Source organism: Saccostrea cucullata, unplaced genomic scaffold (assembly GCF_032062105.1).
Source record: "Saccostrea cucullata isolate Sc308-1 unplaced genomic scaffold, CSIRO_AGI_Scuc_v1 ctg2450, whole genome shotgun sequence".
In the NCBI taxonomy this organism is placed as follows: Eukaryota; Metazoa; Mollusca; class Bivalvia; order Ostreida; family Ostreidae; genus Saccostrea; species Saccostrea cuccullata.
Window position 1 is genome coordinate 26,848 of NW_026935591.1, and position 18,082 is coordinate 44,929.

At 34.1% G+C, this 18,082-nt stretch overlaps 1 protein-coding gene across 1 annotated transcript; it reads right to left on the reverse strand.

The window, feature by feature from the left end:
* Positions 1-13: 13 nt before the first annotated feature.
* LOC134243360 (uncharacterized) lies at positions 14-14,429 on the reverse strand. Its single transcript, XM_062725618.1, has 2 exons — positions 14,113-14,429; positions 14-3,796 (listed from the first exon to the last, which is right to left on the reverse strand). The coding sequence occupies exons 1-2, from the start codon at positions 14,131-14,133 to the stop codon at positions 1,835-1,837; spliced, it is 1,983 nt and encodes a 660-aa protein (XP_062581602.1). The 5' UTR covers positions 14,134-14,429; the 3' UTR covers positions 14-1,834.
* Between the last annotated feature and the right edge of the window lie 3,653 nt (positions 14,430-18,082).

Here is an 18,082-nt window from a genome sequence, read left to right on the forward strand (position 1 = left end):
TAAAAGCTGTATGTTTGATAACATAATGATGAAGTATAAGTATATGAAGCAAAGACCATTGAGTTTAAAACATGCTTTAATAATGTTCGTTGTACTTTTTTTTATTTCTGACATAATATCATACATTTATCTATTCAGATATTTATGATTTGGTCCGATGTTATCATATGTTGAATAGTAAGTTACCACGAATAATTCATACAACTGTAAACACCTTTTGTTACCGATAAAAATAAAATAATATTTTAAATTTCGGATAAATTTTCTAGTTTTCAGAGGAACATAATAAAAATTATATTATATATATAAATATATAAATAATTATAAAAATTATAAATGTATATGTATCTTTACTAGAGCTCTCTAGAACTAACAACTTCGCTACTCTGTTTTTAAGGAATACGCATGCTCGTCCTCAAACCGCTCTTGAAATAGTGCTATACCTAAAATGTAACATGTTAGTTTCGTTTTATGATCTGGAAATATATATGATGATGATGTTTTTCGTAACTTGTCTAATATTTACCTAAATGTACAAACAGTTATACTTACCGAGGTCTCAAAATCCTAGATTTCAAAATTCAATTATCATTAAACTCAATTTTTTTAACTACGATCTCGGATCTTTCCAGAAAGCTTAGAGAAAATCCTTAGATATGCTTTTATGCTCACAGTCCCAGTCTGAAACTCCCAAAGAGATGTAGTAGATGGTTTTTAAATGACGTATTATGCCTCGGAGTTTTTCCGCCACCTTGTAAGGCAAAGAAGTGAAATTTTTAGCAACCAATTTTAAACATAGATGCATTTGTCGAAATATTTTCAATCTTGTAATTATGAATTAACAGAGCCTTTAACAGAGGTATATTCATAAAAAAGTGTAATCATTACCCCAGTACCCAGCATAACAAACTGGGGTTGGTTGAATAATGAAGGGATCTGGGAATGTTGACCTACAATATGTTGGCCATGGGGAAATAACTCACTTAAATGCCCTCAATAGAAAACCATCTATTGCAACACAACAGTACAATATTGAGACACTTCAAATTAGGTGGCTGAATGATTCTACTGCTAAGAGACATAACAACATCTTTGGCGTAAAAAGGTTGATTAATTGTATTTTTCATCTTACAATTTAAACAACTAAGTCTAGATTATTTGAAGCACTCTTTTCGTCATTTCCGACTTGTAAAGTTTACTTCTATCCATTGTCTTATCTAGATCTGTGATTCCCAGTCTCTAAACACAACGGTAATACTTAAACAGGACTGTCATTTAAACCAATGGTTTGCCGTCACGATAGCTGACTCGTTAGAGCACTCGTTCATTGAAAAAAGGCTATGATTTCGAACTCTGGCGGAGATAGACCCGAGTCGATAAATAGTTACCAACTTGTTCTTCAGCAAGCGCTCGAGACGAAGTGCTTGCAGGTTCTGATAGGAACGAAAACCACTGCCCCGTGTCACGGGCAAAGATTTACCGGTATACATGTAGGTGAAATGTCTATCTGAGTTAACATTTCTTGTACGGGACGTGAAATAATATACTAGTGCACTAAATCAATTACTGGTAACCAACGGTCCAGATATCTACTTGCGTTTTTGATGGATACAGCGTTAGTTCCTATATTATTTAAAAAGATAACATATTTATTCATGTTTATATTTTTTCTACGTGTAGTTCACATACAGTGTACTTGGAAGAAATCATATACTACTCATATCTTAAGATATTATATAAAATTGTCTGCCAGTTAGGTCAACATAATGAACAATAATTTTACTTCAGTTTAATAATATATTGTATTTTACGCTCATTTTCTTCTGTAGCAATTTTACGAGAAATATAATTTTGTTTCGCCATATTTCTCAGCTATTTGACAATTGATGTCTACTGAAGAATCTAGGTAGAGTAGTTTGAGCGCACTTCCTTCACCTATAAGTGTAAACTGTTCATTTCCCATTCCATCTAAGAAAGATTGCAAAGCTTCTCTATTTTCATCTGCAAAGTCGTTGAAGGCATACAAATAACACAATTCAATAACAGAGTCAAATATACCCTTGTCCCTTTCGTCAGAATTATGAATTTCTATCTCAGTTTCAATTGTTCTTATATCATTTTTATCAAATTTCTGTGGCATTTCCAAATACTCTGTTGCTTTATGAACATCTTTCACAAGTTTCTTGTAATTCTCATCTTCTGATCCAAATGGACACAGTTTACCTAAGATGTTATCTGGTACAAAGAAACTCGATAAGTTTTTCTTGTACAAACATTCCTTCAAAATAATACAAGCCTCATAAAAGCGAAAAGATAAATTATCTTTTGTCCAGCATGCATCTTCATAATACCAAGCCATTAAATAGAACACAATTGTCTTTAACCAGTAGGAAGGGATAGCCGGTTCCATTCTGAAGAGAATTTCGTTATACCGTTTTGGTATATATCTTTGATCAAAGTATTTAAGCGACTGCAAAATTGTTTTCCTTCCATCCTGCTCAGGAAAACTCGCCCATATTTCTTTTTCTAGAAGTGCTCTGGTCCATCTCGCCTCGCCATCAGACTGTAATAACAAGTAAATGTTTTCTTCTCTTCGGTTGTATTTTCGTTTGCCTTTGGTGCTGATACCTGGTCGAGATTTGTCTAAAATGTCTTGATTAAAATCAATATGTGTTTCGAATTCTGGAGGTTTTAAGGAAATACAGATATCCAAGTCCACGATTAAATGCCTGTAAATGTTCCCTTTCCAAAGCAGTTTGTTTGTCTGTGCTAAGGTTGACGTAAATGCTGGAACCGTGTCCAGCCACTTCCAACCAGGTAATGTATTTTTCTTCATGACGTCTGCTAGTTCTATCTGAATTTCATTCCAGACTCGTCGCATAAATTTTTTATCGTCTCCTCCTTCTGCTAAATCTTTTGAGAGATCTTTAAAGTCTTCAAAAACGTTTCTATTTTTCACACGGACGACTCGGTTTTCATGCTTTAAACCTAAGGTATTAATGCCTTCAGTATAAAACTCCAGAGATTGGTTTAAATTTGGAAGATCTATCATGAAATCAAACTCGTCAGGGTCACCAAATTTTGTTCCTTCAACCATGCTTCCCATTTCAATGATAGAATAATTTTTGAAAACATGATGGTGGACTGCCATTTCTTTACAAACATTTTCCAAAATTATTCTCACGTCTGTGCAAATCTTTTCATATTCAGGAGATTTTCCCCCATGAAAAGTTTCCTCAGTTTCTTTCAACACAAAATTAATCAGCTCAAAATTTACAATTTGATTTTCGATATTTAATTCAGGAATGTATGTTTCCTGACAATTATGTCTTTCACGGGGATCAAATGTTTCATCAAATTCACTCAAGAAAACATCTGGATTTAAACTTGGATAGCAGAAAAACTTATTCCATGGATGAAATGGCAACTTAGGTCTTGAGAGAGACGGGTTACCATCTAATTTGGGTATACTGATTGTCGGATTTAGATCTTTTGCAATTTGCCTGATGCCTTCTCTTTTTTGTTCTATGTATTCATTGGAATGTACCGCTAAAATAGGTTCAAAAATATCATTCCCGGCTATCGATCCTCGATTGAAAGGCAGACTCAAATGCTTTGAAAATACACTGCTGATATTATGTATGGATGTTTCGCTTCCATTGTTTTTATCAGTATTACCACCTCTACATAGAAATGTACCATCGGCATCAAGAGATCTTTTTATTTGCCCATCTTCATGATCTTTGAAAGGAGTCGGCTGTCTTTGATAAAGCTCTGTTTCCGTAGAAATTTCGTTCTAAAAAGAGACAGAACGCTTCTTAATCACGTAAATACATGTATATCCTTACTCTTACATTCAATGGGAAAATGAAAAAATACATACATGATATGACCTATTCAACTGATCATGAATTGCGTTTTTATCTATCCCGTATAAAAATGTTAAAAATTTACTGGCGTTTTGCATACTAATTGTTAGGCCACTTTATACACATTGAATTGTCGACTGATATTTTCTGTTATTTCGCATTTTGCAAGGAGCGGTTGTGACCGGTCGGCAGGGAATTTTCACTACTCCATCGCACCTGAGGCACCCGATTCCACCTTTGATGTCCGAACTTCGAAGCTGTGTTTGTTCTGGTCCAATTTTGTATTGTTTTGTGGACTTTTGTCCTTGAGTACTGTTCGTTATCTCCATCTATTTCATAAACATGTAAGACAGTAGTTTTAGAGCTAAGAAACAATAAATCACCAAAGCAATGTTTTACTAAAAGTCCTAGACTTGTTTTTGTGATTAAAAAGAGAACTCGTAGAAATCTGTATACTAACTTTATGACAGCCTCTCAAGTTCCCTTCTTATTATTCAGAATCCCATATATTTATTACATTTTTAACAGTGAAATACTGTAATTTATTCTGTTGTGAGGTGTGTTGTATTTGTATTATTTCATCATGTATATTATTAGTAACATTAAGTTTCTTGAACATTCTAGAGTGGTCAACATGTTCGGTCATTTTTTCTAGAACATTCTTGAACTTTATTCATGTCCAGAACTTTCCAGGAATATCATGTATTTACAATTTCTAGAATATTCTAGATTTATATTACTGTATAAATATCCTGTCAATTCGATGCATAGATATACTCTTGTCGTATGAGCATCATTGAGTTACACCTGGGATATATTTTCACTGGGACATTGTGTGCAGCAACGGACACTCTGATGTATGTATTTTGCTAAGTTTGTACTTAATGATTTGTATATTACTGTAAATAAATTATTGTTAAGTTTAAACTGTGTGATTGATCTTTGCTGGCATTTAGGGTTATTCTGACCCATAACAGAATTGGGGGCTCGTCCGGGATCAAGAATTTCTTGCACTTTTGCAGTTCATTGTCAGAATTTTGTTAATTAAATTGTTAAATTTGACTATAAGCCAGCAAAAATCAACATGGTATTTTCGGTCACAAACTTTCTTAGTTCGCCAAGTGTTCAGGTTTTTGATACGTTAAAAAAGGATGACTTGATTGCATTAGGTTTGCATTTTGGGTTAGATGTTAAATCCTCTCAGAGAAAGCAAGACATTAGAATTAAGGTTGCAAACAAACTAGTAGAAGAAAACATCTTTGAAAAATACGATCTTCCAGAATATACAACTAAAACAGAGTTAGGCTCTTACAAAATGGCAGAATATCAGTTTCAATTAGAGTTAGAGAAAATGCGATTAGAAAGAGAAAAATTAGAAAGAGAAGAGCGAGAAAGAGACAGAGAAAGAGAAAGAGAAAGAGAAGAACGAGAGCGTGAACGGAAATTTGAATTAGACAAATTAGAAAGACAAGAGCACTTTGAGTTAGAGAAATTAAGATTACAGCAAAAACCAGAACCCTCATTTGTCAAGAATGAATTTGATGCAGCAAAAAATATTAGGTTAGTTCCGAAATTTCAAGAAAAATCTGTAGACAAGTATTTTCCCCAATTCGAGAAAGTCGCAGAAAATCTTAAATGGCCACAACACGTTTGGTCAACAATGTTACAAAGTGTACTGGTTGGCAAAGCAGCTGAGGTTTACTCTGCACTAGGGGTAGCTGAAAGTTCAGACTATGAGAAGGTCAAAGCAGCAATATTAAAAGCATATGAATTAGTACCTGAAGCGTATAGACAAAAGTTCAGAAAGTATAGAAAGTTTGATAATCAAACATTTGTTGAATTTTCACGAGAGAAAGAAGATTTATTCGATCACTGGTTTAGATCTAAGAAACTTGATAAAACTTTTGCTAATTTGCGCCAAGTCATCCTGGTAGAAGAGTTTAAGGAATGTGTTACTCAAGATTTGAAAACACATCTAGAAGATAAGAATGTGAAAACTCTTGAAGAGGCAGCAGTCATATCTGATACTTATGCTCTGTCTCATAAAAAGAATTTTGTATCAAGATCTCAGACTAGCAGTAATTCTACAAATTCAGACACATATAAAAAGAGTGGTTCAGGGTCTCAGTCTTTCACAAGTTCCCAGTCTCCATCCCAAGGTGGTTCTAAGTCCGGTCCAGGACGTTTTGAAGGATCTTCTGGAATAGGGTCGCTTCCTACTTGTAGTTATTGTAAGAAAAAAGGTCATCTGATCAGTGAATGCTTTAAACTTAAGAGAAAAAATGACTTTGATAAAACTCAACCACATGCTTGTGCGGCAGTTAGAGGAGATAGAGAAGCCTTAGTTTCGATTTGTTCTGACACTCCAGATGTCCAGGGTTCAAAGTCCAGTTCTATTGATTCTATGGAGGATTATAAGCCCTTTATGTCTCAGGGATTTGTTTCACTCGGTGACTCTAGCGAAATAAAACCTGTCCAGATTTTGAGAGATACTGGTGCTGCACAGACGTTATTGTTAGAGGGCGTGCTTCCTTTGTCTGAGCAGACTTCTACTGGTGGGTCAGTTTTATTACAGGGTGTGGAGCTAGGCGTCATTGATGTTCCCCTGCATAGAATTAGTTTGAAGTCAGATTTAGTTACTGGACCTGTTATCGTAGGTGTTCGACCTACTCTTCCTGTTCCAGGCATTTCTTTGTTGCTAGGCAACGATTTAGCTGGTGGAAAAGTTGTACCAGATCCTATAGTTTGTGAGAAAATCACTCCAGATGTCATGTGCGATGATGAAGATGATGACATTTATCCAGCCTGTGCTGTTACTAGAGCGATGGCCAGAAGACGAGAAATGGAGGCAGACCATACTCAAGCCTTTGACGAGACGAATTCCTCTGTTGATATTGATTTGAATGACACTTTCTTATCTGACCTTGATGGCACTCAAACAAGCATGGAACCACACAATATCAAGAAGCAAGAGAAGAAAGAACTTTTATCAAAATTTGGTGGTGAGGATGATGAGTTGCATCCACTAGTTAGCCAAGGCAAGGACATCCTCAGCCGAGAACGTTTACTCTCTGAACAACATAAAGACCCAGATATCATTCAACTTAGTAAGAGGGCACTTCCACCAGAAGAGGCTATTAAAGTTGGAAAATGCTTTTATATGAAAGATGGCATCCTTATGCGAAAATGGCGACCACCTGACGCTCCCCCAGATGAAGTGTGGCGTGTTGTTCACCAGATAGTGGTCCCAGCTGCTTATCGTCGAGATGTCATGAGTTTAGCTCACGATACACCTATGGCTGGTCATTTAGGTATCAATAAGACTTATAATAGGATTTTGAGTCATTTTTTTTTGGCCTCAGCTAAGGAAGGATGTTTCTGAGTTTTGTAAGTCGTGTCATGTCTGTCAGATGGTAGGTAAACCGAATCAGAAGATACCATCCGCCCCTCTCCAACCAATTCCAGCTTTTGAAGAACCGTTTAGTCGAGTGTTGGTGGATTGTGTAGGACCTTTGCCTAGGACCAGATCTGGGAACCAGTATTTACTTACCATTATGTGTACATCCACTCGATTCCCTGAAGCCATACCTCTTAGGAATATAAAGGCAAAGAGCATAGTTAAGGCCCTAACCAAGTTCTTCAGTTTTGTAGGAGCACCAAAGGCAATTCAGTCGGATCAAGGCTCAAATTTTATGTCGGGGTTGTTCCAGCAAGTCATGCATGAGTTGGGTATAAGGCAATATAGATCAACTGCTTATCATCCTGAGTCCCAGGGAGCGCTAGAACGTTTTCATCAAACCCTAAAAACAATGCTGAAGACCTATTGTTACCAGTATGAAAAAGACTGGGATGAAGGGGTTCATCTTGTACTATTTGCTGCACGAGAAGCAGTCCAGGAGTCTCTTGGGTTCAGTCCTTTTGAATTGGTGTTCGGTCATACAGTTAGAGGTCCTTTGAAATTGTTGAAGGAAAAGTGGCTGACTGAGACTACTGATCTTAATCTTTTAGATTATGTGTCTGATTTCAAAGAAAAACTTTACAATGCTTGTAAATTAGCACAAGACAATTTGAAGAATTCTCAGATGAAAATGAAAATGTGGTATGACAAAGATGCCAGAAATAGGGTGTTTAAGCCAGGTGATAAGGTTCTTGTATTTTTACCTATTCCTGGTCATCCTTTACAGGCCAGATTTTATGGCCCTTATGAAATTGAAAGCAAGATCAGTGATGTAAACTATGTAGTTAAGACACCAGGTCGACGTAAAGAGAAACGGGTTTGTCACATTAACATGTTAAAAGAGTATTTTGAAAGGTGTGACCGAAATTCTGTAAAACCAGTTTCCACTTTAGCCAATGCTAAGACTGTTCAAAATTGTATTGAGAGTGATACGAGTGTAGAGATGAATGAGAAAGATTGTAATCAGAGTGTCCGCTTGAAAAACTCAGAAATTTTGGCTGATTTTGATGCCAAACTTGGACATTTGAACATTCACCAAAAAGAACAAGTTAAAAACTTGATGAATGAGTACCATCAAATCTTCTCGGATGTTCCAAAGAAAACTAATGCAGCTTGTCATGATGTTATAGTTGGCGACGATCTGCCTATCAAACAACATCCGTACCGTCTCAATCCAATAAAATTGCAGTACCTAAGAAGGGAAGTGCAGTACATGTTGGACAATGACATTGTTGAACCTAGTAAAAGTGATTGGAGCTCACCATGTATTCTTGTACCAAAACAGGACGGTTCGTACCGATTATGTACAGACTATAGAAAGGTGAATTCTGTTACCAAAACTGATTCATTTCCAATACCTAGAATCGACGACTGTATTGACCGCATTGGAAACGCCAAATTTGTCAGTAAATTTGACCTGTTGAAAGGCTACTGGCAAATACCGTTAACAGAAAGAGCAAAAGAAATATCTGCTTTTGCTACACCAGATGGACTTTACCAGTATAAAGTAATGCCTTTTGGCATGAAAAACGCACCGGCTACATTCCAAAGGATGATTCACTCCCTCCTTCAAGACCTCGAGGGATGCGAGGCCTACATTGATGATGTCGTCATATACAGCGACACATGGGACGAACATCTCCGAATCATGCGTGCTTTATTTGACATTTTAGCTAAAGCAAACTTAACTGTGAACCTTGAGAAGAGCGAATTTTGTCATGCTTATGTAGAGTATTTAGGTCATAGAGTAGGTCAAGGTTATGTTACACCCATTATGGCTAAAGTGGAAGCTATTGCAAAGTTCCCGATTCCTACAAACAAGAAAGAGTTAATGAGGTTTTTGGGCATGGCTGGGTTTTACAGAAAATTTTGTCCAAATTTTTCCTCAGTTGTAAGTCCACTTACAAATCTTTTACAAAAGAGGGTTAACTTTGAATGGACAAAGGACTGTGAAAAATCATTTCATAAAATCAAATCTGTCCTTATGAGCAACCCAGTTCTGTCAACTCCAGATTTTTCTAAGCAGTTCAAGCTTACTGTTGATGCTAGTGATGTTGGAATCGGGGCAGCTTTGTTTCAAGAACATAGTGATAAGGTAGATAGAGTTGTTTCTTATTTTTCAAAGAAACTTACAAAATGTCAACAAAAGTATTCCACCATTGAAAAGGAATGCCTTGCTTTGTTGTTAGCCTTACAGCATTTTGATGTTTATCTGAATGTTACTTTGCATCCAATTCTTGTATATACGGATCACAACCCCTTGACATTTTTGCATAAATTGTCAAACAAGAATCAAAGACTGACTAGATGGAGTTTGCTGTTACAAGAATACAACATAACAATTAAGCATATAAAAGGCAAAGACAATGTTATTGCAGATGCCTTGTCCAGAGTATCATAAACAAATTACATTTTTGTATTAATGTACATATGTTTTACAATTTAAGTTTTTTCATTGACATTCAAACTTTTTAAGGGGGGAGGTGTTGTGAGGTGTGTTGTATTTGTATTATTTCATCATGTATATTATTAGTAACATTAAGTTTCTTGAACATTCTAGAGTGGTCAACATGTTCGGTCATTTTTTCTAGAACATTCTTGAACTTTATTCATGTCCAGAACTTTCCAGGAATATCATGTATTTACAATTTCTAGAATATTCTAGATTTATATTACTGTATAAATATCCTGTCAATTCGATGCATAGATATACTCTTGTCGTATGAGCATCATTGAGTTACACCTGGGATATATTTTCACTGGGACATTGTGTGCAGCAACGGACACTCTGATGTATGTATTTTGCTAAGTTTGTACTTAATGATTTGTATATTACTGTAAATAAATTATTGTTAAGTTTAAACTGTGTGATTGATCTTTGCTGGCATTTAGGGTTATTCTGACCCATAACAATTCATTGAATAAAAGTGATCAAAATGATATCCTGTCACAGTGTGAAAGGTTAGCAAAATGATATCCTGTCATATCCTGTCACAGTGTGAAAGGATAGCAAAATGATATCCTATCACAGTGTGAAAGAATATCAAAAGTGCAGGAAAACTTTGATTTTCCTTCCCTTCACCAAGAGTGTTGTAAAACATACTCCTTTAGTTAACTTGTTATAAGAAAGAAAACGAGTAAATGAAGCATTCTGTATAGAAATAAAACTGTAAAACTTCCCCAAATATGTTGCTGAAATCAATGTTTATAATGTTTTTCATTTAGCTATGACGTCTAAACTGCTCAACTATGACGTCATGTAGCCGAAGACTCCTAATACAAAATAGACGTAGGCAAAGGGAAATTCAAAGAAAATGTAATAAACAGAAAATGCAATGATTTGTAGTTGATATGGAATTTATTTCGCTCGTGAGACAGGATTTCTTGATATTTTGACGAGTGCAAATCAAAATATCCTGTCCCACTCGTGAAATAAATTCAATATTCAACTACAAAACATTGAATATCCTCTATGTACACATAATGGTTAAGCATTCATATCGAAAAAACATATATTTATTGCGATTCTCGGTGTTCAAACATTTAATTAGATAATTTTTGTGGTGCTAACGACCAACAGCAAATGCTAACCTGCATTTGAAACCAAAAGATATTGTACGTGTCTTTCAAATATTAATTTACTATACACTTTATATTACAATTGTAAGCATTCGTATGAACCTTGAAACTTCTTGTGCTTACAGCATCCACATGAATGAAATATGGATTTCTAAGTAAATATGTGTTTTTACTATATACATGTAATCATATACAGCTGTATATTTGCAACTGAAATAGAAAAACTACGAGGGTTGATTCAAAAGTTCGTGGACTTTTTTCATATTTTATTCATTTTTAAGTGGAATTGGTTGAAAATTACAAATGAAAAAAATAGACACTTGATGAATATTTTAAAGTAAAAAATTTCGGGATCACTCTATCATAAAAGCGTATATAATTGACAAAGGCTTGGGGAAAATGCATTTAATTACTGGTTTCCAAGTGAAATGAGGAATTTAAAAAAAAAAGAACTTTTATAGACGTTGATTAAAGGTGTGGTCGCTTTTTGGATGCTCTGTTTTAAGAGCATATCCCCCTAGACAAATTAAAAGCGTTAATAGACGTTGTCGGCTGCCTTACTGTTCTTGAAATTGCTACTGAAATTGGAACATCAAATGCAAAGATGGGAGTATTTTGAAATATGAGTAAAAATGAAGGTAAGTTGGTTCGAGAGTGTTACGGCCATTTCGGTAACTAGACTTTTTAGGGTCATTAGTGTAACGTGACGTCATCGTTTTTGGGGCACAGTATTTTTTGTGAAGAGCCCGTGTTTTCATGGCAGAATGCGGTACGGCTTGGTGCCGCAATTGTTACCAGTTTGCCATTTGCTAGTATTCTTTGTACTGATAGTTATTTCACCGGAGGAAACTTCTAATTGGTGAGTTTTTCTATGTAAATCATTTAGCTGTATACACTGTATATTTGTCATCTCGGTAAATTTAGCACCTTCATTAATCTTGCTATCAAGTTATTGTTGTAAGTACATGTGCACTATGTTGGAGTTAATAATTATAATGCACTCAGTAAGTTAGGTACAATATTGAGATACATATTGTAATTTCGCTGGATATGTGCACACTTATTACGTACGGGAGATAAATCTTTTTTCTGCCATGTTTTTCAATCATTATTTGTGTCAAGAAGAGTTATGCCTCTTTGTTTACATTTTGACGACAGTTTTGTGTATTGAAGTATTTTCTAGAACGTAATACATCATGATTATTTGCTAGGATGTGTTATCATGGGTAACTTGCTCGAAATATTTTGTATTTCTAGTATTTTTTCTTTGTATTTTTTGTAGTATAAGTAAATCGTCATTTCCACGTTAATGTAATAGTCATCGTCATTTCCATGTCAACTTCAAGTCATATTTCCACGTCATTGTCATCGTCATATATCATCATCCTCATACATAAAATCATTGGACGCATTTACAACGTTGTTTTCTTAATTTCCTGTTCCGAGTCAGTACAGAGAGGATACCCCGGCTTTTCTGAGATAAAAAAAAATGGAGAAAAGGGCAGTGTTTTGTAGAATCACGTATTCAAATTGGGCATTAGGGCGAGTTGCTTCTATAACGTGACGTGACATATCTTACGTGATGTTACTTCGAAGTCTCCCCCGGGTTTCACAACTGTATATTTTCAAAAAGCTCGTGTGACCTTATTGGTTATTCGAAAGTGGTGAAATTTTCCAATATTGTTGCATTATGACTCTATGTTATGAATATGCCTGTTGTTTGCTTTCATCAAAGCACGAAAAAATTTTAGAAAGAAATTCCACGAACTTTTGGATCAACCCTCGTACATATAGTCTATTTAAAGTATGTGGCCATACGTGAGTTATAATATCACTTTAACAATAATATGCTATTGAAAACTAATTTATATATGACTCTGTATCGAGGTCAATATTTTTTTCTCACTTTTTTATTAAATTTTATTTTGGTCTAAAAATTCTTCAACCAGATTGTCCACTTATCATTAAAAAAATCATAAGGTAAAATTAAAATTTAAAATTACTATGAATTATTAAGGTATTCAATGTATAATGAAGGAATTTTAACGATTTTAAATAATACTAATACATCGCAATAATAACAATAAAAGTGAAAATAACAAAATTCACAAGACTGATAACATGTAAGGGGACAGTCATTTTGCACATTAAACGTTTTTGAAGAGTTATCTACCCTTGATGAAAAGAAGATTTTTGATTTTTCAATTCCTGCTGTAAATAATGTTTCTTATTTCATAGTTTAATAAAGAGGGAGTTTATGCATATTTTCACCAAGTGATTTGTTTGAAGCTTGAATTGCTTTTTACAATATCTGATAAAAACATGCGCTGCCCATAAACTTCAATGTAAAATTCAGGATGCAATTAATTGAATAATATTTACATTTGCAAATGTTATCCTTTATATAACACTACTGAAAGCAAGCGTTTTTATAACTGTGTAAATACAGGTACGGGGTCAAAAGGTCATAGATGTGCGTTGGGATATTTCTGTGTTACGTCATAAAGGGTCGACGCGCGTTTAGTGGATTACATACATGCCGTTGGGTTTGAAAAATAACGCATTTCTCACGTTAAAAGTAACTATCGGGCAAATTTAAAGTATGAATAAGTCACAAATGTAAATATAAGTAATAAGGTATCATTTATATGAGTTTTATTGAGATGTAAAACGGGTTGGCACATGATCAAATCTTCCATAAAGCCCTTCGGGCTTTATGGGATTTGATCACGTGACCAACCCGTTTTACATCTCAATAAAACTCAAAAAATGATACCTTATTTCTTAAATGATCATTTTGTAAATTCCTTTGGTTGAGCATTTATATTTGATAACATCTTCAAAATGGTACCATGATTTGAGAAAAAAATCGGATCATTAGACTATTACGCACAGAATATACTCTTTATACATTAAATACCTTAAGTAACTTTTGCGTTTGATGGGTCTTTTGACTGCTATGCACAAGGTCATAAGGCACAATAATTTAGAAGTTACTTTTAAAAGGCGATGGATTCTACTCTAAATGAGCAGTTAATTCGTTGCATTTAAATTTAAGAATAATTCATTTTTTAAATTAAATGCTTTTATTAATTGTGTCGCAAAGGACGCCCCTTATGTTTAAATCCCCTGCCTTATCAACAACAAAAGTAAAAACACAGATATTTAAAGATATAAGGTTATATTCAGATATATCAGAAACCTCACCTCTTTCTTTCTAGATTCCATTTTGATCTCATGTTACCTTCCTTGTTTAAAATAAATGCCAAGTGTTTAAAGTAGAAACTGAAAGTTACTTGGGCGATATTCTTAGCCTAACTGGTTATGGACAGTGATCTTTATTCTTGCACTACGTATATGGTACCTCATTTGTGCCATTTAAATTTTTATCATATTGGCCAAAAATGTCATGCAAATAAAGTATAAAGCTTTTTTTATCGTTTCATACATTCTTTCAATGAGATAATTGTACATGAAATTTATTCATGTTAGACATAAGACATTAATTAATGATGAATCAGATCAAAAAAGAGAAAGATTTGACAGATATCAGATCACATTTTGACTTGAGCTCTTAGTATTGAAATGGTGGCGTCTCAATATGAGTGGGAAAAAACAAAAGAGCGACGTTAAACATCTTTTTTTTAAAAATAATAATACATACATAAGCCTACAGGTAATGTATCTTATAGCTTTTTATTGCTCAGCAATTTTGGCTGATTCATTTTATAACTAGGAAAAAATGAATTCCTATTCAAAACTAACAATTTGTATTTATATCCACAACTTTTCCACTAATAAAAGTAAATCTCATAATATGAAAAGCCTTTCCGTAGCTTGTTCTTGTTGCTTCAAACACTAGAGAAGACACGAGAACTTGAGTTGAGTGAAAATGTCATTTATTGACCAGATAAATGACGAAAGTGAACAAAAGCACATAAATATACAATATTACACACAATCATGTAAATTATAGCTGGGATAAGGCCAAATAATGAATAGTTTCAACTTAGATATGATATATTGCGACTTAGTGCTTATCCCAGCTATTGTTATATAATGATTACCAAGTTTGTGTAACAAGAAGGTGGAGTGAACAAAGAGGCCACACAGCATGCTAAATGCTTGCATGACGCATGCAGCGCCACCCAAGGAAAGGCATTTCATGAATTATATGCTGCTCAATTTTAATTGTAGAAAAACGTGTTTTTAACAGATACTAACATTGTGTAGTGAATAACATGTACCTGTAGTGACTAAATAAGTATAAACATTAAAAAAAAAAACCACGTAGACACCGAGTTATATCTGAATAAGTAACAAAATATAAAGGACAAAGGTTACTTAACCTGTGTGTAACTTACATTTAACGAGATTAAAGAAGGGGCCATATGCTGCCTCATAAACAATATTTAGAAACAAACCTTAGTATCATGAGTTCATTTCTACAATTTACATTTTATGAACATCCATATGCTGACCTTATGCACAATATTCTGCGGAGCTCCAACTAACATCCAGTTTTTATAAGCAGCTGAACGCTGATGTCATACACAAATTTCTGAACTTCTAAGCTCATGACAATGATACAATTTTGTAAACAGAAATATGCTGACCTTACACAATTCTCAAGATCAAACTCCAAGCTGAATTTCAACTGTCTAATAATAGATTTTATGAGCAGCTGTATGCTGTCATCAAGTATATTAGCTTGCAAATTTAAGGGCAATTTGAAGAGTAAAATGATCATCTAATGAACGAGCTTGCACTTAATTTTCATAGCGAACACTTTGCAAGATCACTGACCAAATTACTGTTTCATTAAAGCAGCTATATACTGACCTCGGAAGGTTCAAATTTGTTGTTTCATATTGATGTGATGCTTTTAAAATTTTGTATCAGAGCAACCATTTGCTGACCTCATAGATTTGATTTATACGTTTAATTACTGAAATGGATGTAAAAAGTTTGTCAGATCCTAATTAAATTGTGGAGAGAAAAACAGCCATTTGCTGACTTCTCTATTGTGATAATCGGTGGCTGTACATGTATAAGGGGAGCATTTAGTTTGGAATTCTTAACAAAAAATGTGGAAATTAATTTTATTTGATGTGATGCTTTTAAAACTTCACAATTTATCGGAGCAACCATTTGCTGACCTCATAGACTTGATTTATACGTTTAATTACTGAAATGGATGTAAAAGTTTATTAGATCCTAATTAAATTCTGTAGAGAAACAGCCATTTGCTGACTTCTCTGACTTTCGATAGTCGGTGGCAGTATACATGTATAAGGGGAACATTTACTTAGGAATTTTTAATAACAAGTGTGGAATTTAAAACCTGAAGGCATTTATTTTAATGTAATGTCTACCTGTATTTGAGTGCCAACGACCAAGTTGTTGGATTTCATTTTCAGATAAACCATTGTTAGCTGCCTCTAGCAGTACAGACACGAAAACTATCACCAAAGTAAAATGATCAGTCAAAACTTATTGCATGTTTCAATTGGGATGCCACAGAGTGTGCCTAACTGGTTCATCAGATTTGAAATTGAATAAAGGACCAGATGTGTGTTTATGCTGAGTAATGTATGCTTTTAAGGCATGAACTGGACAAAATTGGCAATTTAAGTTATTGACTGTTAGAGTAAGTATCACTGGATGCCTATCATTCATAGTTTGGAATACCTCAGTGTGATCTAAACTGAATTATCATCATAGAACATTATGGCTTGTCTTTGAATGTTGAATGTGTTGTTTACATTCATGAACGAGTTCTCCTAAGCTCATAAAAGCATTCAAGGCAAGAAGGAAGACTGCTGATAGTATGGTTCTTGAGTCTGCTTTTGGAGAGTGTGATGTAAGGCAGATACTAATTTGTTAAGAATGGGTTTTGTAATTGGAAGACTAGTGTCAACAATTTTTTTTTTTTTTTAAACTTTCCTCACCATAAAGGAGTATTTAAGGTCATCTATAAAAATGTTTAGGAACATAACTTATGGCCAAAATATGTGGATTAATCGTGGACGGGTTTAAACCCTGAGTAAATAAATCCTAAAAAGCATTAAGCAAAAAAGAGAATTTTGATAGCTGAAATACTGAAACCAAATTCTACTAGCAAGATGATTGGAAAACTCTAACATAAATCTGTATAAATATCCAACTAAGATTTAGCAGACCATTTTGAAACATATACAGCTTCATAACCCAAAGCACCTGATGCATCTGTATATAAATGTAGCTTCTGTATAGAATACCACTAATCCTGATAAAATATTGACTTGCTACAAAAATGATCTTTAAAAAGCTACCTTGCTTTAATGTCAGCATATTCCTTAGCAGTTGATTTTATGTAATGGTGTGTTTTGGACACACAAGTCAAATCTATTAAGAGTCTCAAACAAGGCACGACCAGGTGTGACCACTTGACAAGCAAATTTATATCATCTATGAGTATGTCTTCAGATAATCTACTTTCCTTAGGAATAGAATCTACCTCATTCCATATATAGTCAAACAAGTTGTCTGCAAGACAGTTTGATTCTTTAGAGGAAAATCATACTCTCCAACATAAACTTTAAAAGTTTCTAAATAGAGAGACATTTTGAGATAGTGGCCTGATATTTATTAAACATAAACCATTGCAAGGACATGCTTAAAACCTCAAACAACTGAGTAAAATTTATCAAATAATATTGATTGTTCAAATGATAGTCTGAAGGTGCATTGGGATGTTTCTAAAACCATCTCCTATGTCTAGCTAAGCCATAAGTGCCTTTCTCCCATATTTCTTGATTAACTGTAATACATTTTCATTTACGTCACATTGCACAACCGCATTTTCCAAAAATTGTGTTCATTTACTGATATACATTATATCGCCAAAATATCTAGATATATTTATAATATAAATATCTTTATGTGTATTTTTGAAAATGAAATGATTTAAAAATCAGTATATAATAACACTTTTAAAAGTGTTCTCAAGATGACATGGTCAATCTGCACATGCATGCACGTGCAAGGACACGAATTGAGTAAATTGACAAATATATTTAACATAGCCATTTTAAATATTTCTGATAAATTGCTTTTAAAAGAAATGCATTAAAAGTGTAAACAATTTGACCTGGTCATTATGTATATGCATGTACTTGCGCGCATGTGTAAACCC

What these genes read in the sequence shown, in the direction of transcription:
- LOC134243360 (XM_062725618.1), bottom strand. Translation starts at nt 14,133, where the DNA reads ATGGAATCTAGAAAGAAAGAG. An exon ending in TGGAATCTAGAAAGAAAGAG is followed by an intron (nt 3,797 to 14,112) that starts GTGAGGTTTCTG and finishes GTCTCTTTTTAG; the next exon opens with AACGAAATTTCTACGGAAAC.